The sequence below is a fragment of the Bufo gargarizans genome, chromosome 4, assembly GCF_014858855.1.
Source record: "Bufo gargarizans isolate SCDJY-AF-19 chromosome 4, ASM1485885v1, whole genome shotgun sequence".
NCBI lineage: Eukaryota > Metazoa > Chordata > Amphibia > Anura > Bufonidae > Bufo > Bufo gargarizans.
This window is the reverse complement of record NC_058083.1, coordinates 318,475,309-318,499,085: the sequence shown is the minus strand read 5'-3', so window position 1 is coordinate 318,499,085 and position 23,777 is coordinate 318,475,309. Positions and strand designations below refer to the sequence as shown.

General features: G+C 42.3%; 1 protein-coding gene across 1 annotated transcript in view; it reads left to right on the top strand.

The window, feature by feature from the left end:
* The window catches only part of LOC122935403 (MFS-type transporter SLC18B1-like), a 97,008-nt gene that overhangs the window by 46,737 nt on the left and 26,494 nt on the right, over positions 1-23,777 (top strand). Inside the window, exons 8-11 of the mRNA XM_044291174.1 lie at positions 8,024-8,160; positions 17,952-18,053; positions 18,132-18,223; positions 22,856-22,951. Coding sequence (XP_044147109.1) covers positions 8,024-8,160; positions 17,952-18,053; positions 18,132-18,223; positions 22,856-22,951 — 427 coding nt within the window. The remainder of the gene's footprint in view (positions 1-8,023; positions 8,161-17,951; positions 18,054-18,131; positions 18,224-22,855; positions 22,952-23,777) is intronic.

Here is a 23,777-nt window from a genome sequence, read left to right as displayed (position 1 = left end):
ATGAAGTTCACATACGAGACACATCAAACTAGCCTACCATTCTTGGATATCAAAATTACCAAGAACGCCAGGGGAGAACTAAACACCTCGATTCACAGGAAATCCAATGCGACTAACTCTCTCCTGAGATGGGAGAGCAGTCACCCTCTCCCACTCAGGAGGGGGATACCAAGAGGGCAGTATCTTCGTCTGCGCAGAAATTGCTCAGACAAGAAAGATTTTGTGGCTCAGGCAGCTGACCTAAGGGCTAGATTTTTACAAAGGGGGTATCCTGATTATATCCTAAGATCCGCCTACAAAGCAGCTCTTGCAAGACAAAGACCGACCCTACTAATTCCGAAACAGCCGAACGCATCTACAACCAAACTGTCCCGTGTAATCACCACGTTCGACAGAGGTTCGAGCCAGGTCAGAAAGATCCTACAATGCCACTGGGGGATCCTCAAAATGGACCCTGACCTCCAGGATATACTAGGAGACAGTCCACAAATCACGTACAGACGTGGTACCAACCTGCGTGATAAGCTTGTCCGCAGTCATTTTTCACTTAATACTACAGATTCTACATGGCTACGGTCCACCGTAGTGGGCAGTCACAAATGCGGTAGGTGTGTTGCCTGCAAACATATCTTGACCACTAAAACCTTCACTAGTTCGGTCACGGGCAAGACTTATTCCATTCCACACTTCATTAACTGCAAATCCAGAGGTGTGATATACCGCATCCTATGTGAGTGTGGTTTGGAGTACGTCGGCAAAACCATAGGGGAATTTCGGAGGAGGATTGGTGAGCACATGGGAGATGTCACACATAAGAGGGACACCCCTGTGTCCAAACATATGCACACCAATCACAATGGCAAGGCCCGGTTAAAGTTCATGGGCACCGACCTTGTGAAACCCCCACCAAGAGGGGGGGACTGGGATAAGAAACTACTCCAACGTGGATTTTTTATCTGAAAACTGCAGCACCAGGCGGCATGAACAAAAGGCTAAACTTTTCCTGCTTCCTCTAAACAAAGGAAGAAAAAATACATTTACATCTATCATAATGCCGGGTCTATAATCGTGCTTTCCCTGATGGTCCCCTGGGGAGGTGTGTTGCACTTGCGCGTGCACTGATGGCTATGCCCTCCAAATCGCCTCTGCGCATTACAGTGCACGTGCACATAGTGCAAAACCTTCCCCTCGCCCCTCCTGTATTTGCATATATGTCTGAGTCTGAATATATACATGTGCCACTCTAGGCACAATTCCCCTGGGGTTGGTGCAGTTGTAATTTGACTACAGACCATGCTGTACTGGGGTTGCGCCATATAGTGCATCCTCACAGAGATCCCTGGTTAATCCTACTTGGTATCCCTGTTCACTATACAAGCGCACCCCCACATACATATCTGACTTTGTGTGGCCCAGCTAACAAGATCTCTAGCATTATCTGTATCCCGTTCTGTACCAGTCAACTCTGCATCAAATGCCACTAGCCGTTTCTAGGCTTCATTGCTATCTTCTAAGTTACGAAGGAGACGCATAAAATTTGCGCCCCATGTGATCACCAGACCACTTAAACATTGGCTGAGTGATCACCATCCTCCCGCCCACCCCCTGCCGCGATCCCGCCCTTCCCACGTGGTGTCGCCGGCGTATGGCGTCACTGGCTGCGTCTGCCCTCTGCCCTGTGTGCGGTGACTAGCTTCAGGTTCTCCTGGTGCTTGGGTCACGTGACCGGGCGGACGGCGGCGCCCCTGGGTGGCGTCCCGCGTCGATGACGTCACTGGGAGGGAGGGGCGACGGAGATAGAGCGCGTCCATTTAAACTCACTACTGAGGCACACAATTGCAGCTGGTCTACTATACTGTTACCCCGAACCATAAGGGTTCCATGTATTTGGGATTACTATATCCCCCAGACCGTCTTGCACAGGACTACCCCTCCTGTGCCACACTGCATCCCATCCTGGGTTAAGCAGAATACAGGCCTTTACAGCTTGTTCCTTTTCCCCAGTGTCCAATTAGCCTAAGGTCAGAAAGCTGCGGCGACACTGTTACCTCCTGCAGTCGTTCCCCTGAAGAAGTCACGGTCAGAAACGTGCCACGTCGGGAGACCACTGGAAGTATCATCATCCATCTATCACTGGTATATTCTTTGTAGCTCTAGGGTACAGGTCCACTATAGGGACAGGCTACCGGACAGGGTCGCCTTTTCCAAGGCGAGTGCTCTGAGTAGACAGGTAGTAGCATAATAGCCCCTTCACCTTGATAGGGTTATATGGGACCATTCCTACTGTCTGATCTACCCGACTACACAGCAGAAGCACCTCTTTCCTGCCTGGCATACACCCAGTGTTTCCTGCCTCCTGTCATCAATGAACCTCACCCATCATCTACCAAGGGTCTGGTAAGACTGTTCGCGTCTGTATTGACGGAGCAGAATTTTTTATCTAAACCAGCAGGGTACCATTAAGTTGGTCCTTTCCGTGTCTGTACGTCTTTACCTTCGGAGTGTTTTTCAAAGCCTGCATTGATTCAGTGCTCTGATCAATCTTTGCTTGTCATGGTGTACCCCCTTTAGGCTATTGCTCCCTGGGAATCGGCGCAGTCCTTTTACTATGTGCAAAATAAAAATTGGGGTACATCCAACAGTAGTTAAATCAAAGTGCAGTTCCTAGCATTAATTGAGGAGGTATATTGACAAGTTGGATGGCTATTTATTGGCACATGTGGGTATAGGTGTCCTCTGTAAGATTCTGACTTGATCTTTGGCATAGTGGAGGTATTGGTGATGGGTGTCTTAGCCGTCACCACTCACCTTTCAGCCGTGTCTGTAAAGCTGTATTTCACTGATCACTCTACTGACTTGTTTTCTTAAAGATGTATTTTGCGGGTCTTCCTGAAGTGTTAGTCTCACAGGAGAAGGATATTGGGTTCCAAGGAGTAGGAAGATCTCTCATGTGCTTCATCTCCCTTCTAATACTGCACAGGATCTAGGAAGCCAAGAGGGAAGAAACAGCTTTGTTCATGCCAAGCTATGCCAACCATACCTCTCCTTACTAGTACACAAAAATGAAAATACATAACAATTCAATACAGTACAAATAGAGATGAGCAAGTCGAAGTTGACTAAGTGGAATTCAATCCGAATTTCAGGAAAAATTTGATTTGTCCCGAAGTCGAATTTACTCGCACTTCGTGGTAGCAAAATAAATATTTTCTAAAATGGCTGCTGCACATGCTACAAAGTGAAAGTAAGAAGCCCAGGTACGAGGGAGCACCCACAATGCCATGCAGACAGCCAATCAGCAGATAGCCAGCCCCTGTGATGTCACAGCCCTATAAACAGCCTCATCATGCCCGGTCTCCACCATTTTACAGTGAACTTAGTTCAGGGAGAGACGTTGCTGGACAGTGAAAATACTTTATTTAAAAATTTATATACAGTACAGACCAAAAGTTTGGACACACCTTCTCATTCAAAGAGTTTTCTTTATTTTCATGACTATAAAAATTGTAGATTCACACTGAAGGCATCAAAACTATGAATTAACACATGTGGAATTATATACATAACAAAAACGTGTGACACAACTGAAAATATGTCATATTCTAGGTTCTTCAAAGTAGCCACCTTTTGCTTTGATTACTGCTTTGCACACTCTTGGCATTCTCTTGATGAGCTTCAAGAGGTAGTCACCTGAAATGGTTTTCTCTTCACAGGTGTGCCCTGTCAGGTTTAATAAGTGGGATTTCTTGCCTTATAAATGGGATTGGGACCATCAGTTGCGTTGTGGAGAAGTCAGGTGGATACACAGCTGATAGTCCTACTGAATAGACTGTTAGAATTTGTATTATGGCAAGAAAAAAGCAGCTAAGTAAAGAAAAACGAGTGGCCATCATTACTTTAAGAAATGAAGGTCGAAAAATTGGGAAAACTTTGAAAGTGTCCCCAAGTGCAGTCACAAAAACCATCAAGCGCTACAAAGAAACTGGCTCACATGCCCAGGAAAGGAAGACCAAGAGTCACCTCTGCTGCGGAGGATAAGTTCATCCGAGTCACCAGCCTCAGAAATCGCAGGTTAACAGCAGCTCAGATTAGAGACCAGGTCAATGCCACACAGAGTTCTAGCAGCAGACACATCTCTAGAACAACTGTTAAGAGGAGACTGTGTGAATCAGGAAACCACTGCTAAGGACAGGCAACAAGCAGAAGAGACTTGTTTGGGCTAAAGAACACAAGGAATGGACATTAGACCAGTGAAAATCTGTGCTTTGGTCTGATGAGACCAAATTTGAGATCTTTGGTTCCAACCACCGTGTCTTTGTGCGACGCAGAAAAGGTGAACGGATGGACTCTACATGCCTGATTCCCACCGTGAAGCATGGAGGAGGAGGTGTGTGGTGTGGGGGTGCATTGCTGGTGACACTGTTGGGGATTTATTCAAAATTGAAGGCATACTGAACCAGCATGGCTACCACAGCATCTTGCAGCGGCATGCTATACCATCCGGTTTGCGTTTAGTTGGACCATCATTTATTTTTCAACAGAACAATGACCCCCAAACACACCTCCAGGCTGTGTAAGGGCTATTTGACCATGAAGGAGAGTGATGGGGTACTGCGCCAGATGACCTGGCCTCCACAGTCACCGGACCTGAACCCAATCGAGATGGTTTGGGGTGAGCTGGACCGCAGAGTGAAGGCAAAAGTGCCAACAAGTGCTAAGCATCTCTGGGAACTCCTTCAAGAATGTTGGAAGACCATTTCAGGTGACTACCTCTTGAAGCTCATCAAGAGAATGCCAAGCGTGTGCAAAGCAGTAATCAAAGCAAAAGATGGCTACTTTGAAGAACCTAGAATATGACATATTTTCAGTTGTTTCACACTTTTTTGTTTTGTATATAATTCCACATGTGTTAATTCATAGTTTTGATGCCTTCAGTGTGAATCTACAATTTTTATAGTCATGAAAATAAAGAAAACTCTTTGAATGAGAAGGTGTGTCCAAACTTTTGGTCTGTACTGTATATAATATTGACCTATTTAAGGAAAGATTATTCATAGTGTAGGGAAAGGATACCGAGGCATTATCCACACTGTAGGAAGAGATCAGGGACCAATAGGGGAATGTACAGCTTGAGTAATAGGAGCGATTCTATTACACCTTGCTGCACTAATTGGGGTTACTAAAAGTGCTCTAATACTACAGATTTTAGATTGTTTCAAACAGTAATTGCAGTAATCATAGCATCTGTTATTGGGTTGAAAGTGCGGTCTGAACAATTTAGGGGTGTATTTAGTTGATACAGTGGGATGCGAAAGTTTGGGCAACCTTGTTAATCGTCATGATTTTCCTGTATAAATCGTTGGTTGTTACGATAAAAAATGTCAGTTAAATATGTCATATAGGAGACACACACTGTGATATTTGAGAAGTGAAATGTAGTTTATTTGATTTACAAAAAGTGTGCTATAATTGTTTAAACAAAATTAGGCAGGTGCATAAATTTGGGCACCACAAAATAGAAATGGCTTCCGAACATGGACAGCTCTCTTTAGGTCACACAACAGATTTTCAATTATATTCAGGTCTGGGGACTGAGATGGCCATTCCAGAACGTTGTACTTGTTCCTCTGCATAAATGCCTTAGTGGATTTTGAGCAGAGTTTAGGGTCGTTGTCTTGTTGAAAGATCCAGCCCCGGCGCAGCTTCAGCTTTGTCACTGATTCCTGGACATTGGTCTCCAGAATCTGCTGATACTGAGTGGAATCCATGCGTCCCTTAACTTTGACAAGATTCCCAGTCCCTGCACTGGCCACAAAGCCCCACATCATGATGGAACCACAACCATATTTTACTGTAGGTAGCAGGTGTTTTTCTTGGAATGCTGTGTTCTTTTTCCTCCATGCATAACGCCCCTTGTTATGGCCAAATAATAATAATGTTATGACCAATCATAATAATGTGCTTTAGCCCTCCTCAAGCGGCACTTTTTGTGCTGTGGTAGGAGAAAAGGCTTCCTCTGCATCTCTCTCGCATACAGCATCTCCTTGTGTAAAGTGCGCCAAATGGTTGAACGATACACAGTGACTCCATCTGCAGCTAGATGATGTTGTAGGTCTTTGGTGCTGGTCTGTGGGTTGACTGTTCTCACCATTTGTCGCTTCTGTCTATCCGAGATTTTTCTTGGTCTGCCACTTTGAGCCTTAACTTGAACTGAGCCTGTGGTCTTCCATTTCCTCAATATGTTCCTAACTGTGGAAACAGACAGTTGAAATCTCTGAGACAGCTTTCTGTATCCTTTTCCTAAACCATGATGGTGAACAATCTTTGTCTTCAGGTCATTTGAAAGTTGTTTTGAGACCCCCATGTTGCTACTCTTCAGAGAAAATTAAAAGAGGAGGGAAACCTACAATTGACCCCCTTAAATACTCTTTCTCATAATTGGATTCACCTGTGTATGTAGGTCAGGGGTCACTGAGCTTACCAAGCCAATTTGAGTTCCAATAATTAGTTCTAAAGGTTTTGGAATCAATAAAATGACAACAGTGCCCAAATGTATGCACCTGCCTAATTTTGTTTAAACAATTATAGCACACTTTCTGTAAATCCAATAAACTTCGTTTCACTTCTCAAATATTACTGTGTGTGTCTCCTATATGATATATTTAACTGACATTTGTTATCGTAACAACCAACGATTTATACAGGAAAATCATGATGATTAACAAGGTTGCCCAAACTTTCACATCCCACTGTATATATATATATATGTAGAGAGAGAGAGAGAGAGAGAGAAAATCATACTTCTGATATATATGAGTGCATAATATGTGGGAAACTACTACTGATGTTTTAGCCATAATATATTTACATATATTATGATATATTATATATTCTAAGTATATAATAATATATAATGGCTAAAAATGTGTATATATATATATATATATATATGTTTAAATTAAATTTAGCCTGTATTTCTGAAAAGTTTCTAATGGGATTTGAACTCACAACCTTCTACATTACAGCACAGAATGTTAACCACTACACTATAGAGCTGCAAGTATTCCTATACAGCAGAAGTCTCATATGTATTATTCTTTTTTTTAAGTAACTGGCTATGCAGCTCTAGAGCATAGTGGTTAAGATTCTTGGCTGTCATGCAGAAGCCAGAAACTTTTCAGAAATAGAGGCTAAATTAGATTTAAATACACTGGGTGTCCCCAAGCACTGACTCCATATATGGACATAGCTATAAATGGCGTCAGAGCAGGGACTCCTAAGCCGAACTAGAGTCTCAACACCCTCCCCTCTTCAGAGCAGGGGGTGCCTGGTTTAATGCTCGGGTTCTCCCATTGACTTCCATTGTGCTCTGGTGCTTTCTAGAGCACCTGAGCATCGGAAAGTGTTCTACTCGAGCACCAGAGCACACAAGCACTTTGGTGCTCGACCAACACTACAAAGGAACACTCTTCTGGTGTCTGTCCATGTAGTAGGTGCACACTACTTAATAATTGTGCCATATTTCGTGGCACCCATGCTCCACAACTGAAATCTACTCTAACCAGGAACTGGAGTAAACTTCAGGTGTAATGTGCAGCTGTTTTTTGGAAAACATCTTGTTAAATGCATCAGGCCACAGAAGTCCCACCCTGAAAATGTCCCCACCTGCTCACTTTTTACAAAAGTGTCAGAATGTCAGGGGGAAAACAGTCACATATTTTGGGACTTGCACCAAAATTTCCAACTTTTCTATGTCAGAAAACTAGCATGGAAGCTTTTTAACCCCCCATGTCTTGTACTATTTTATTTACATTTGTTTTCTCCAAAATTACAGAACATTAAATTCACCGCAAAACAATATGTTACAAGATGTGTATAAAACTACTTAAGAATATTTTATGTATATTTAGCTTGAAATAAACACCATATTATGTATGCTTTTATAGCTTTAGAGCACTAATAATACAAAAACAAAAACCCTGCAAAAACAGTTTTTATTTACAGTGTTTCATATTTATTGCAGATGATTTACCCAGGAAAAATTCTTTTTTGGCTTTAGTCAAGCTGCCAAAGCTTATTATACTGTATTTTACTATATACTCATTGGGTGCATCTTTATCATTTTTGGACCCAACCATGTCCCTTTTTCTTATAGAAACAGTAAGTATTTTGCACTTGTTTTCAAAATGTATTCAAATCAATTTTAGTTAACATGCTTGTTTTAAAGAAGGCCTGTTACTGCTCCTGGCTTGTCTGTTTGAGTAATTCCTTGTATTCCCCATGTAATAATAAATTTGGAGCATCTTTTCTTATAACTTTGTTGTTGCTGTAATGCTGTCTGCATTAACGGTCCAACTGGGTGTTACCAATTGGACTTGTTACTATCCAATCAGTGTGATACTTACTATTCAGGGACACTACCCCAAGAGAAAACACCCAGTTGTACCTATATCACAGACTTCTGGCAATTCATTCGTAGATTTCTGGAATGAATAATAGAGGAACATAACAACATAGAGTCATTAGAACAGATACTTTGGAAATGTTATTACATGGGAAATGTAATCTCTAATTTGCCTTCCAGTAATATCTTGGTTCGGAATCATGTCAGATCACATTTAGTATTTACTGGGTGTCATTTCCAATCTGCTCATTTTTTCATATCTTCTATAACATTATGCAGTATAAAGAATATGGAGGACTTTGTGCTGTCCTTGTACTTGCCATACGGTACTTCCTGACTGAGGGTCTTCACATTGATTAGTTGTGTAAATGGTACAGTATGTAACCTTCTGCCATACATGTTATTGTTCCTAAATGCAAGTAAAAAAAAAAAAAAAAAATGCAAATAATCTTTATTAGTGTTGGAACACTTTTTTACTCGAGCATCGCTACGCAGCTAACAAACGTGTGCGGAGGTACTGGCACTCACTGTAATGCTGTAGCCATATTGGCTACTGGCATTAGAGTGATTGGCTGGCCGGAATGCGTAATCGGGTGCTATATAGCACTTGATGACATGTGGTTCAGCTCAGTCTTAGTCAGGGAGAGCTGCAGCAGAAGGGAACGATAGTGTAGGGACAGGAATTGGTTTGTTTGTTGGGCAGGTTTTACTGGTGAAAGGTGTTAGAGATCCAAAAGTCCTTTTAAGGACTATTGTTTTATCTGGCTGCCATATAGATTATTAGCGCAACCTGCTCTAAATTGCGTGCAATTGTTTGGCCGCTGCTGACAGTGACACAACCTCTGCTGCATCTGTTGTGTTACATTTGCGCTGTGAAATTCAGTGGAATTGTTTGGCCGCTGGTGACGGCGACATTACCTGCGCTACATCTCCAGTGTAATGTTAGCACATCCGATATATCAGTGACATTCAGTCTAATCTTTTCGCTGCTGGTGGCAGTGACATTACCTGCTCTACATCTCCTGTATAATGTTTGCGCATCCTAAATATCTGTGACATTCAGTCTAAGCATATATACCATTTTATATGCTGAAGGTGAGCAGTAAGGGATGGGGAAGTGGCCGTGCTGCTGATGGTGTACGCAGAGGCCGTGGCCCTGGGCGCGGAGAAACTGTGCCTGTTGCCAGAGCACAAGAAACACACTCATCCACGCTGCCTAGCTTCATGTCCAAGATTGCAGGGCAGCGCAGGACACCACTCTCAACTTCACACCAGTGCGACCTGGGAAAGTGGCAAGCCAAGCGAGGACAGCAGTACAGAGGGGGAGGGATCCGCAGCACCGCAACAGGCTGGAAGAGTCAGTGGGGTGGCAAAAAGGAGAAGGCGGGCCACACCAAACAGGCCCGCAACTTTTCCCCGGGGCACCCCCTTGGGTCAATCTCCTTGCCAAGGGGTAGGTAGGTCATTTGCAACCTGTGCCGTACCAAAATGAGCAGGGGCTGAACACTAGCAACCTCACCACCACCAGCATGATCCGCCACATGGCATCAAAGGGTTCACAATCTGTGTCTGCGGGTCACACCACTTCCTCCTCTTCCCCTGTGTTACGTGCTGGCCAATCCCCTGCCCAAGACGCAGGCCCGGATGCCTCCCACCCTGCACCTGGACCTTCGCAAGCACATCATCTACCACATCCACTTCTGTGTCCCAGCACAGTGTACAGATATCCATACCCCAGGCCTTTTAACGAAAGCCCAAATACCCAGCCACCAACCCACAGGCCATAGCACTAAATGCACACCTTTCCAAATTGCTGGCCCTGGAAATGTTGCCATTTAGGCTTGTGGACATCAAGGCTTTCCGCAGCCCCCCAGCCGCCACTATTCTTCTCGGTGTTCTATTCCCGCCTTACACCAGCATGTGTCCCGTAACATCACATGTGCCCTGACCAACACAGTTACTGGGAAGGTCCACTTAACGACTGACACATGGACAAGTGCTTGTGGCCAGGGACGCTACATTTCCCTGATGGCACAAAGGGTGAACATTGTGGAGGCTGAGTGAGAGTTGTACCCTGGAATGGCACAGGTGCTACTGATGCTAAGGATTGCGGGCCCTACTTCAATGAGAATTTCCGCCACCACCTACATTAGTGGCTGCAACCCCCCATTCTCTTCCTTCACCTCCTCCTCCACTTCCACCTCTGAATTCTCATCTTGCAGCACCAGTCAGCCATCAGTCAGGCCCTCGCCCCTAATGTTTTAGAGGGTCACCAGCAGGCCCTTGCTCCTAATGTTTTTGAGGGTCACCAGCAGGCCATCAATAATAATATTTCAAGGGTGTGTATGATGCCCTCCTTTATGTATAATAAAGGGTGTATTGGAGTGCTGTTTCCTTGTAATTTTTGGCAGCCCTTTCACTTAGTGCATAGACTTTATGAGTATAGGAGTCCCACTACATGAACAATTGTACCACAATGTGAATGAGGCCCTCCTTTATGTGATATACAGGTTGTATCGAAGTGCCTATTCCTTGAAATTTTTGGCAGCACTTGCACTTTATATACAAGTAAATATACAGGAAAGAAGGTTTCCTAACAATTTTTCCTCTAAAATCGATTTTATCTTCGGTTTGGTGCGTATTATTGTCAGTCTGAAAAAGTGGCGTACTACTCGGACAACATCGTTCCCAGCAGCAAGATGCATCCAGACATCTTCCCCATGCTGCTCCCAAACAATTTCAGTGGTGTTTCCATCATTTTCTGACCTTTTCCTATGAACCAGACACCCTCCCCTCTTCAGAACAGGGGGTGCCTGGTTTAATGCTCAGGTTCTCCCATTGACTTCCATCCCAAAGTGTTCTATCCGAGCACCCGAGCACTTTTGTGCTCGATCAACACTAATCTTTATTAAAATAGTTCATGATGTGTCTCGGGCTCTTGTCTCCTTGGTTACAGACTACAAACAAACCCTGTGTAGTCTGATCCAGCAATCAAATCCCCTTTATCTGTCCCAAACACATTGGCCGAGGTAGTAAACAGTATGAAAGAGAGCGCCTCTACAAGATTAAATTAAACAAGGTTTGTTTGTTGTCTGTTATCAAGAAGACACATTAGTAAGCATAGAAGTTGTAGCCCCAAAAAAGTAGAATATTTTAATTGAAGATTTAGAAAGTTTTCTTTCTTTTTTTATTTTATTTCATTATTTTACATTATTTTAGCTGCATTGGAGCAATAAAATGGCTGTAGTGGTACTACAATTTTTTGTGTGAAAAGGTGCAAAATTTGTGTTTTTTCAATGACTCTTGAGTGTTGAGGGCGTAAGGGCGGGTAGGCAGCCCCTCCACATTTATCATCTTTTACACTAGTTTTCTGGTGGGGAACAAGACTGAAATCTTTGTCAGCAAGGGGCTAGCAAAGACCACCTGGTTATCATAGACTAGTATATGCCAAGCTATGATAAATGTGCCCCACAACCTTTAAAATGTCCTAGTTTCATCAAAACTGATATGGCGAGAGGAACATAACATCAGTAGTACAGACTCAGTATGAAGTATAAAGTCATTCAAAAATTGTGGGCACAGGCTAATAATCTGGTTTTATTGCACAGTGCATTAACCATGGAACATAACATTGCGATGGAGCTCAGGCCTTAGAAGCGCAATTTGGCTAAGGAATGTTATTAGACAATTTATGCAAATGCAGGATTCCAGGGTGAAATAAAGAAGTGAGCCTCCAGTTAAGTATCTCTGTGTCATGAGGGTGTCAAGAGCCACATCTGACTCTGTTATATCCGGGGTCAGGAAGTCGCAGCGGGTGGCTGCGCGCTCTATGTCTAAAGATTGCACTGTTTCTTAATGGTAGCTTTCTGTGTTTGCCTTCCAATCATTTTTGTCTCACTCAGGGATCCGTAGCTTCTTCTCCTCAGCTATTTCTTGTCCGTCACTCCCAACCTCCTTATATTCTCCCTCCCACTTCTCTGGTTGCCAGATATAGAGCTTCCTGTCTGGACTTCTATACTGACCCACTGGAGCTGTGTAGCTGTGATTCCTGGTTGTTGTTCCAGAGAGTTACACTCCGGATCCCTGTTGGGCTTTTGTTGTTCGCTGTTTTTGCCCACCTGGGATTATATGTATTGTCTGTCCTCTCCTTGGTGTTTTCCTTTAGTGTTAGTGGTGCAGACTAGTGTCCCCACCGCCCTATTCACTACTTAGGGCTCATCTTAGGGAAAGCCAGGGTTTAGGCATGTGATCGGCGTACAGGTGGGAAACCCGTCTAGGGACGTCAGGGCAGTCAGGTGCCAGCCTCAAGGTGAGTTAGGGGTCACCACCTTTCCTTCTCCCTTGGACAGGGCCTTCCCTTTTCCCTCCCTTTGCGTCATGTATGTGATCGTCACGCCGATCGTGATACTCTGTTAGGCTAGGGCTCCACAGCATGAAGCAGTCATATGTGATCTCATTAGAGATGAGCAAACCTTTTGAGATCTGGTTTGGTTCATGATTGCCAAATCTTTTTAAAAGTTTGTCTAAAATTTGCTAAAATAGTAAAAACAAAAACAAAACAAATATAACAAAATAAATTAGTTCACCACTACGTTAGTTCACCACTTTGCAGACCTCTGTGTGAAGTGGGCTTGATTCACATCAAACAGTAGTTTACGCAAAAGAGGTGGTCACGCTGCCACGTATAGGCTGTAGCTTCTGAGTTTAGATGAGGACATGACAGTCTCTTCTGGTGAAACCGAACAACCGAGTTCCAACAGAGGATAATCTTTGCCCAAAACGACCCTTCTGTGGATTTTTGAATTTGGAGCACATAGTGAAGGTCCATCAACTTTTCATATATCAAAATATGTTTTATTATACTCAAAAAGGTATAAAATTAACAGACATTGAACAATCGACAAATCGTCTTTTTTCACAAGACTGCCGGACCCAGGTTTTGCCAAAATAGCTTCATCAGGGGCGAATATTACACCCACAATTGGGCGTTCTATTTATATGGCATGGGGATGACCATAAAGACATACCCCTCCCACCCCTCTTTAATATAAAATACCTGTATATTAAAACTTATATAAGATTAAAACAACCACATTTCTGTTAAGTATACTTAAATTAAATCAACAATCAATATCAATAGTCTTTGTCTTACACATGGTAATTTCACGTTGCCTGTGTTACATATATTAAATCTCTGCAGTATAGCAACCCTATTAGCTTAAAACAGACCTTCAAACTATCCATTGTTTTTTGAAAGATGTGACCGGAGTCATTATATCTTCTCTCCGTGGTAAATAATCTATCCTTCATAACTACAACTCATAACCAATAGACCTCTCTCCTTAGCTTTACGCTATTTAACATTACCCACTTGTTATTACTCAGCCAATCACATTGCACTCACATCTACTATCACCATACGTCATTCCCCATTCACAAACCTAACATGTGATTTGTAGCAACCAATAAGACCTCCCATTCTAACTAATCCTCCCCATAGTGTTATACCATAGCTTCACTACAAACTTATAACTATTCAAGCAGACATTGTTTCAGATCAAAGTCTATGTTTAGTTCATCAGGTTGTAAGGAATTCATTCTGTATATCCATTCTACTTCGGTGTGATTGATGTTCGCCACCGGGTCCCCACCCCGCCAGTTCAGTTTAACCTTTTCGATCCCCGCAAACCATAACCCCTTAGGATCTATTTCCACACATTTTTTTTTTAAATACATGGCCACACTATGACTTTCCAAGCCTTTCTTTAGGTTGTTAATATGCTCCTGGATTCTAGTCTTGGGGTCCATTCACATGTCCGTAGTGTATTGCGGATCCGCAAATTGTGGATCCGCAATACACTCGGCCGGCAACCCCCATAGAACTGACTACTTTTGTCCGCAATTGTGGACAAGAATAGAACATGTTCTATTTTTTTGCAGAGCCGTGGCACAGAAGTTCTGGGCCGAAGCCCGGAAGTTTGGGCTGTGCTCCAGAAATGCTTTCCGCATCCATTCCTGCCCTATTCAACTATTCAAGCAGACATTGTTTCAGATCAAACTCAATGTTTAGTTCATCAGGTTGTAAGGAATTAATTCTGTATATCCATTCTACTTCCCGGCGATTGATGTTCACCACCGGATCCCCACCCCGCCAGTTCAGTTTAACCTTTTCGATCCCCGCAAACCATAACCCTTTAGGATCTTTACCATGGATTTTTTTTATTTTTTATGCATGGACACTGGACACGGTATGACTCTCCAAGCCTTTCTTCATGTTGTTAACATGATCCTGGATTCTAGTCTTAAGCTTGCGCATAGTTCTCCAATATAATGCATCCCGCATGGACATTTAAGTAGATAAACAACCCCCATATGTTCACAGGTTATTTCCCCTTTGATATCATAGGTCAGACCACTTTTAGCTGTTATTCTCTGTACCTTTTCCTTATATCTTCCTTGGTGTGATATCTGCACACAATGCAGAAACCGCACCATGTGAATTTTTTTTTTTTTTTTTATCAGCCTTCGTGGTGATATGATTGTGCACCAAAACGTCCGAAAAGTGCCCCTAAATTGGGCGCTTTTCGGTACAGAACCTCTGTTTTTTCTGGGATAACAGCCCCCAAAATGGGGTCATTTCTCAAAACTGACCATTTTTTCCGTAACATATTTTTTATTGGCCCTGTAATGGCACTAAACTGAGTGAAAAAGGTAAATCTAAAGTCCTTTTCTTCTTTATCATTTCTGTTCTTTATTTCTTTACATCTAGTTTCCACAATTTCACAGATCTTTTTCATCATACCCTTTTTCCTCGAAATGTTCTTGTATGATTTTACTTTGATCTCTGTAATGCTCTATATCTGTGCAATTTCTATAGATCCGCATAAGTTGTCCTTTAGGAATGTTTTCTATCCAAGGGCCATGGTGGCAGCTACCGTACTTATGTCAATATAACCCTTGACATCTGTTTGCTTTAGGCTCCATTCACACGTCCGCAAAATGGGTCCGCATCCTTTCCGCAGTTTTGCGGAAAGGGTGCGGACCCATTCATTCTCTATGGGGACAGAATGTGCTGTCCGCATCCACATTTGCGGATCCGCACTTCCGCATCCGTGCTTCCGTTTCCGCAAAAAAAAATAGAACATGTCCTATTCTTGTCCGCAATTGCGGACAAGAACAGGCATATTCTATTATGTTGGCAATGTGCGGTCCGCAAAATGCGGAAAGCACATTGCCGCTTTCCGTGTTTTGCGGATCCGTGTCTCCGTGTATCCGCAAAACACATTGCGGACGTGTGAATACAGCCTAAGGCTACTTTCATACTCGTGTTTGGTGCGGATCTGTCATGGATATGCACAAACGCTTCCCTTCAGATAATACAACCGCATGCATCCGTTCATAATGGATCCGTTTGTATTATCTGTAACATAGCCAAAACGGATCCATCTTGAACACCATCGAAAGTCAATGGGAGACAGATCCGTTTTATATTGTGCCATATTGTGTCAGTGAAAACGGATCTGTCCCCATTGACTTACATTCTGTGTCAGGATGCATCCGTTTGCCCCCGCATCGTCAAGCAGCATTTTGGTGTCCGCCTCCAGAGTGGAATTGTAATGGGGGTGCCGAAGGCGCACTCGGTCTCCCATCAGCCGCAGACCTGCTGCTTAGGTTCGGGAGCGAGGATCTGTGTTTGACCTCGTTCCCAGGACGGCTTTGCTAGCTGGGGGGCTCCCTGCTCCTAGGTCTGCCTTGAGCGCCGAGCTGATCACTCGGTGCTCGACTGGTCTGTCTGTCGGTCATGTGACGCTGGCCACGTCACATGACCCTCACTCCCCACTATAAATACAGGCAGCCTGCTGGCCACAGGTTGCCTGTTAATTCTAGGTTCCTGGCATTATGTTGGACTTCTGAATACTACCTGACCCTGTTCCCTGACGATCCTTTGCCTGCTCCTAAAAAAAAACTGTGTGGTAGAAGCCAATTTTCCTTATTTTAGGAAAAATAACTCCCTGAATCAATGATCCTTCTCTAGAAATCTAATAACTATAACTTGTATTATTATTATTACACTCCATAAATACATCCAGGCTCCTCTTGAACTCTTTTAGTGAGTTCATCATCACCGCCTCCTCAGCTACAGAGTTCCATATTAATACTGCTCTTACAATAAAGAATGCTGTCCCCTCAGTTGCCTTTTTTCTAACCCTAATAACCCTAATTTTGATAATCTTTCTGGGTACTATAGTCCACCCATTGCAGTTATCACTTTAGTTGCCCTCTTCTGAAACCTCTCCAGCTCTGCTATGTCTGTCTTGTTCACATGGGCACAGAACTTGGATTGCTACTGAACTTGGATTGAACTGTGTGGAGATGCCTTGTCACAGATTTTAGCATTTCCATTGTTTTCACTCAGAGATTTAAAATGCTACCCTCTGTATTGTAAAACATGTGTTGTATACTTAAAAGAAAAAAAAAAAAAAGAAAAACTTGAATTGTCTGGAGATGCCCTGTCCCAGATTTTGGACTATTATTTCAGATGTTTTAAAATGCTATCCTCTCTATTGTAAAACACATGTTGTCCAGTCTTTCATCCCCACACCAACACTTCAGAAAAAAATATATATATTTCTGTTCAAATTGGAAAAAAAAAATGTTCTTGCAGCTTTTGAGGTTCTGCAGCAACTGCAGCTGTGTTATAAGGCAGTAACTGCCGCTAGAAGGCACTGTCTAACACACCCAGCCTCATCTCCTCACTTCTCACTCCTCGTCTGTAAGTTTTCCCTGCCATTCCCAATTCTACACAATTCTTCTTCTTTCTAGCATTTCCTTTTACTATCCCTCACAATAGAATAGAAGCTGGATTGTGACTGTACACTGTCTCTAAGATCGTTTTCTGTCCACCCTCATTCACAGCCATGCGCAGAATGATGTTCTGCTCATTTTGCAAGGGTACCTCCCTGCCTGCTACAGCACTGATTGGCTCATCCAGGCCGTCTGTCAGCCTAGGAGCCAATCAGGGCAAGCCTTTCCCCACGCCCGCTTCCTCTCAGGGTCATGTTTGCACTCTTGTACTTCCTCCCTCCCTCATTCTTTTTCCCACAGACTTGTGCAGTGAAATAGCACTGTGTCCCATTTGGTCTAAAGGTAACCTAAATAGCTTTAGGTTTGCCTGGTGGATAGATATTTAAGAAATTCCTAACGAACCTGGTTTGTTACAAACTAATTAACTCATCTTTAAATGTCATGAAATATTTAGTGCTCACATTTGCAGACAAAATCCACCAATGTTGGAATTTGGTAATTATTTCAAATGTTATGCTTTTTTTGTTTCTTTTTTAGTTAATAAACATTTAATGCTATGATGATTTTTTGTGATATCACAATCTGGTTTTAATATTTTACCTCCTCAAAGTCTCCTTTGTATAATTCAATATAATTATTTTCCTATGTGTGTTTCTAATAATGTAAATTTAAATATAGTTAGTTAATAAAACATTCAAGTAATGTTCCAGTAGAGATTGCTGTTCTCTTTTTCTGCTTCCAGTTTAACTTGAACGCCAGTTATGTTGGCTTAGTTTTTCTCGGACTCGCTTTATCGTATTCACTAAGTTCACCACTTCTTGGAGTAGTAACCGACAGATTACCCGTAAGTAATATTTCTTTTGACATTGATCAAGTGACTTTCACTGTAATCATGATTTACCTTTTTATGTTTTTCATACAGGAATGGAGGAAGCGTTTTATCATTTTTGGCAACCTTGGTATTGCATTGTGTTTTTTTATGTTAGGACCTGCACCTATATTCCACATTGAAAGGTGTGTTTAAATCTTAATATGTTAAATATCTTGGGCTCTTCACACTACATTTGAGTTTTTCATCGAAGGGTAACAATTGCCACCAAGGTAGGCAGGTTGTAAAAAGATACTGTAAAAGGATTCTGTTCCCTAACATCCTGACGTGCATATGTACTAGGACTGTGACTGAGACTCAACACGCTGTATACTAATAAAAAATAATAATAATATATATATATATATATATAAAAACAACAACCAAGAAAGTCCCAACAGAATATGTGTGCACAATAGCATCACCAATCAATTATACCTATCACAAAAAGCCTTGGTATAAATACTTAAAATAACTACCTACAAAGCAATACCAGACCGCTTACAAATCAATATAAGGTTCACCGAAACGCGCGTCGGTGGAGACACAGCATGGGTAATTGTTCTTGGTCCTTTGGATGTGTTTGATACAATTTTTGCACTTGCACTTTATTCTATTGTTTCTGTATATAAGTATGTGGTAACTTTTTGAACTTTGTATCCGCTGTGTTTTCCTCTACTTCCCTGCACTAATGTTTTTAATTATGGATTGGAACATGTAATAACATTTATATTGATTTGTAAGCGGTCTGGTATTGCTTTGTAGGTAGTTAATAAAATCTATATTTACTGTAGACTATTGAGTCTTTCACATACACATAATATACAGATGTAGTAGAGTTAACACACATGCTTTATGAGACGTGTTATGTACACTAAATGCATTAAGAAAACACCTGTAATTGCTTTTCAATGGCTTTTGTTTCAAGATAACACGATGAGTTAAGAAATTTGAGTTTGTATGTTAACCCTGTTACATCTGTATAAGGCCTCTTTCGCACAAGGATTTGCTCCGGATGCGTCGCGTGTGCACAGCGGGACACCAGCGCGAGTGCGCACGCAATTTCAGTCATTTTTGACTGCGATTGCGTTGCGTTGTTCAGTTTTTATTGCACGGGTGCGATGCGTTTTGCACACGCGTGATAAAAAAACAGAATGTGGTACTCAGACCCTTCTATCTTCATTCAGCATGACCTGCGCTGACGTCAACGCGCTCACCAGATGGTGAGCACGATTACATCATCAAAGGTCCTTTTGCAGGTCCTAAAAGGTGAAAAAAGAAGACGATGGCGGCTGCCCGAACAAGAGGATGAGGAGAGTTAATTTTATTTATTTTTTTAACCCCCTCAAGCAACATTTTAGTAAGCATTCTGTATTAGAGAATGCTATTATTTTGCTTTATAACCATGTTATAAGGGGAAATAATACAGCAAATTGACTTTTATCAATTTACTAATATCATCTCCTAGCAACCATGCGTGAAAATCGCCATATTTTGCAGATTGCAGACCAATATTGAAGTCAATGAGTCTGCACCGCAATACAGGATTCACGTGGCCGGGGCCTGTGCATTGCTGACCGCTATTTGCGGTCCGCAACATGAGCACGGCAACCATATGGTTGTGTGAATGAGCCCTAAGAAGCAAATACAGTCACGTACAACCTGATTCCTGTACTATTAAAAAAAAAGTCAATCACCTTGGTGAATTCTCATATTTCTAAACTATTTGCACTAGGTCGTGTCTAAAGCACTTGTTACCAAGGTTAGAGTATCCTGAACTTGTGTTTAAACACTGCTATACTGTGTAGAGGATAGCAAACATTTTTCAAAATGTAAAGGCCATGTACACCTTCACAACCAACATTTTTCATATTGTCCCCATGAATTGAAAATTACAAATGTTGCCGCTTTGCCATAGTTTTGTTTCTACGGCTACTATGCAGGCCAAGCGTCTTATTGGTACCAGAGAGCAATCAAATCATGTGTTGCAGTTTCATATTTTCTTCCCTTGTTCCTTACTTTGTGCAAACGTACATTCATTAGGATAGCAAGATGCTGACGGCAGGTAGAAGGGAATATGACTGCAGAATTTGGCAATAAAAAGTTTACTGTTTGATACCATAGAGACATATATGGGGTTAATTATCAAACTGGTGTGAAGTAGAACTGGCTTAGTTGCCCATAGCAACAAATCAGATTCCACCTTTCATTTTTGACAGCTCTTTGGGAAAATGAAAGGTGGAATCTGATTGGTTGCTATGGACAACTAAGCCAGTTCTACTTTACACCAGTTTGATAAATGACCCCAATAGCCCCCAATAGTTTGTAATCGGCATGTGTGCAACGGGCACGGCTCGCAAGAGGGATGTGTGCTTGCAGGATGTGGAGAGAATGAGTCGCTGCGGTAGCCATAAGGAAGGAAGCAGTCCTCATGGTGGCTGATCCCTCTCCTACTATCGCCTAGGGTGCAACTACAGTGGATGGAGGTGCGCACTGTTGTTCTGCTCTGATCACACCCTTAGATCAGATGGTCAGATCCATCTAAAAAGTGTGGTGGGCGCTAGAAGCAATTAACCCTAACCACATGCAGTACAGTCTAAATCCATATGCAATTGTTACCCTTATTGTCTCAGCCCAAAAACAGCCTTCATGGTCCTTAATCTTCTGTATTAATTCAACTCTTCTATCCTCAGCAGAGTTGCTTTTCTGGCAGCTTTTCACTTTCAGGAATGGCGTTTTCCTGGAGAAGTGTTCTCTTTTGGCCTACTTGGCTGCAACACATCCCAAACAGAGCTTCAGTCTAGCTTGACTTTCTAGGAACTCCCTACTCTAGACAGGGAAAAATAACACAAGCTCACCACCCAGCAACTATTAATAAGGCTGCCAATTTAAGAATTTCCTCACATACAGGGAGTGCAGAATTATTAGGCAAGTTGTATTTTTGAGGATTAATTTTATTATTGAACAACAACCATGTTCTCAATGAACCCAAAAAACTCATTAATATCAAAGCTGAATATTTTTGGAAGTAGTTTTTAGTTTGTTTTTAGTTTTAGCTATTTTAGGGGGATATCTGTGTGTGCAGGTGACTATTACTGTACATAATTATTAGGCAACTTAACAAAAAACAAATATATACCCATTTCAATTATTTATTTTTACCAGTGAAACCAATATAACATCTCAACATTCACAAATATACATTTCTGACATTCAAAAACAAGACAAAAACAAATCAGTGACCAATATAGCCACCTTTCTTTGCAAGGACACTCAAAAGCCTGCCATCCATGGATTCTGTCAGTGTTTTGATCTGTTCACCATCAACATTGCGTGCAGCAGCAACCACAGCCTCCCAGACACTGTTCAGAGAGGTGTACTGTTTTCCCTCTTGTAAATCTCACATTTGATGATGGACCACAGGTTCTCAATGGGGTTCAGATCAGGTGAACAAGGAGGCCATGTCATTAGTTTTTCTTCTTGTATACCCTTTCTTGCCAGCCACGCTGTGGAGTACTTGGACGCGTGTGATGGAGCATTGTCCTGCATGAAAATCATGTTTTTCTTGAAGGATGCACACTTCTTCCTGTACCACTGCTTGAAGAAGGTGTCTTCCAGAAACTGGCAGTAGGACTGGGAGTTGAGCTTGACTCCATCCTCAACCCGAAAAGGCCCCACAAGCTCATCTTTGATGATACCAGCCCAAACCAGTACTCCACCTCCACCTTGCTGGCGTCTGAGTCAGACTGGAGCTCTCTGCCTTTTACCAATCCAGCCACGGGCCCATCAAGACTCACTCTCATTTCATCAGTCCATAAAACCTTAGAAAAATCAGTCTTGAGATATTTCTTGGCCCAGTTTTGACGTTTCAGCTTGTGTGTCTTGTTCAGTGGTGGTCGTCTTTCAGCCTTTCTTACCTTGGCCATGTCTCTGAGTATTGCACACCTTGTGCTTTTGGGCACTCCAGTGATGTTGCAGCTCTGAAATATGGCCAAACTGGTGGCAAGTGGCATCTTGGCAGCTGCACGCTTGACTTTTCTCAGTTCATGGGCAGTTATTTTGCGCCTTGGTTTTTCCACACGCTTCTTGCGACCCTGTTGACTATTTTGAATGAAACGCTTGATTGTTCGTTGATCACGCTTCAGAAGCTTTGCAATTTTAAGAGTGCTGCATCCCTCTGCAAGATATCTCACTATTTTTGACTTTTCTGAGCCTGTCAAGTCCTTCTTTTGACCCATTTTGCCAAAGGAAAGGAAGTTGCCTAATAATTATGCACACCTGATATAGGGTGTTGATGTCATTAGACCACACCCCTTCTCACTACAGAGATGCACATCACCTAATATGCTTAATTGGTAGTAGGCTTTCGAGCCTATACAGCTTGGAGTAAGACAACATGCATAAAGAGGATGATGTGGTCAAAATACTCATTTGCCTAATAATTCTGCACGTAGTGTATGTAGCCTTTCTGGATCACAGGGGGCATAAATCACAGTTAGCATAACAGTAAACATTTTAAAGTAGTAACCTGAGTATTTATCCTTTAGCAGTGATTCAGTGGGTCACTTCATAAGGAAGCAAAATGTTAGGAAATCTTTAATTAGGATCTATTGCAAAATAACTTTATCTTATGATTTTAGGCATTTAGAGAATAAAAAAATGTGTGAATGTGGGAATGATGTTTAGGATTATGGGCAGTGTGAAATATACAGTAGGATATCAGCACTTTACAAAAATAATATTTCTCAACTATTTTCTATATTTTCTCTGTTTTGTAGTAAATTGTGGCTGTTTATCGTTGTATTAGTGTTGGATGGATTCTGTATTGGTCTTTCTGGTTTGCCAATCTATCCAGAAATGCTCAGTGCAGCATAGTAAGTATGCCATATCATTTTATAACTTCTTACTGCTTCTCTTCATACACAACAGAGCGATCTAATAAATAGTGACTGTTCAGAGCGATGTCAACACGTGACAAAGAAAGAGACTATAATTAAAAAGGTCTTCTGGATCTTCTCAGGATAGGCCACTTTATAGGCCCTTGGGCCAAGAGCTGCAGCCTCTTCCTCAGCCTGTGAAGTCACATCCATCAATTACATAGCCTTTCAAGTGAAAGAAATTATGCTAAATACAAAGCTCAACTGCTATACAATGGATGGCGCTGTGCTTGGTGTACAATGAATAGGCCATAGCTTCCACCATGGCCCCAACAAATAGGTTATAGGTGGGGTTCTAGGCAGTTGGATCCCTGTCAGTCAGATATCGCTGACCCATATAGATACATCATCAGTATTAGGCCTCATGCACACAACCGTATTTTTGGCTCAGCCATTTTTACAGTATTTTTGGTCTGCATCCGATCTGCATTTTTTGCATATAGGATGTGGACCCATTCATTTCCATGGGGCTGCAAATAATGCAGACAGCACACCATGTACTGTCTGCATTCGTATGTCCGTTCCGCACTGCCGCAAAAAACATACGTGTCCTATTCTTGTCCATTTTGCAGAGATGAATATGCATTTTTAATATAGGGTGGGACAGGCGGAATGGGAAAATGAAGGACGCACATAGCCGGTATCTGTGGCTTGGGAAACCGAGATTTTTGAACCGGAAAATGAAATTCAGTCGTGTGCATGGGGACTATGTTGTTGAAAACCCTTTAAACAGTTGAGATTAACTCGGCAATGCAGTTTACTC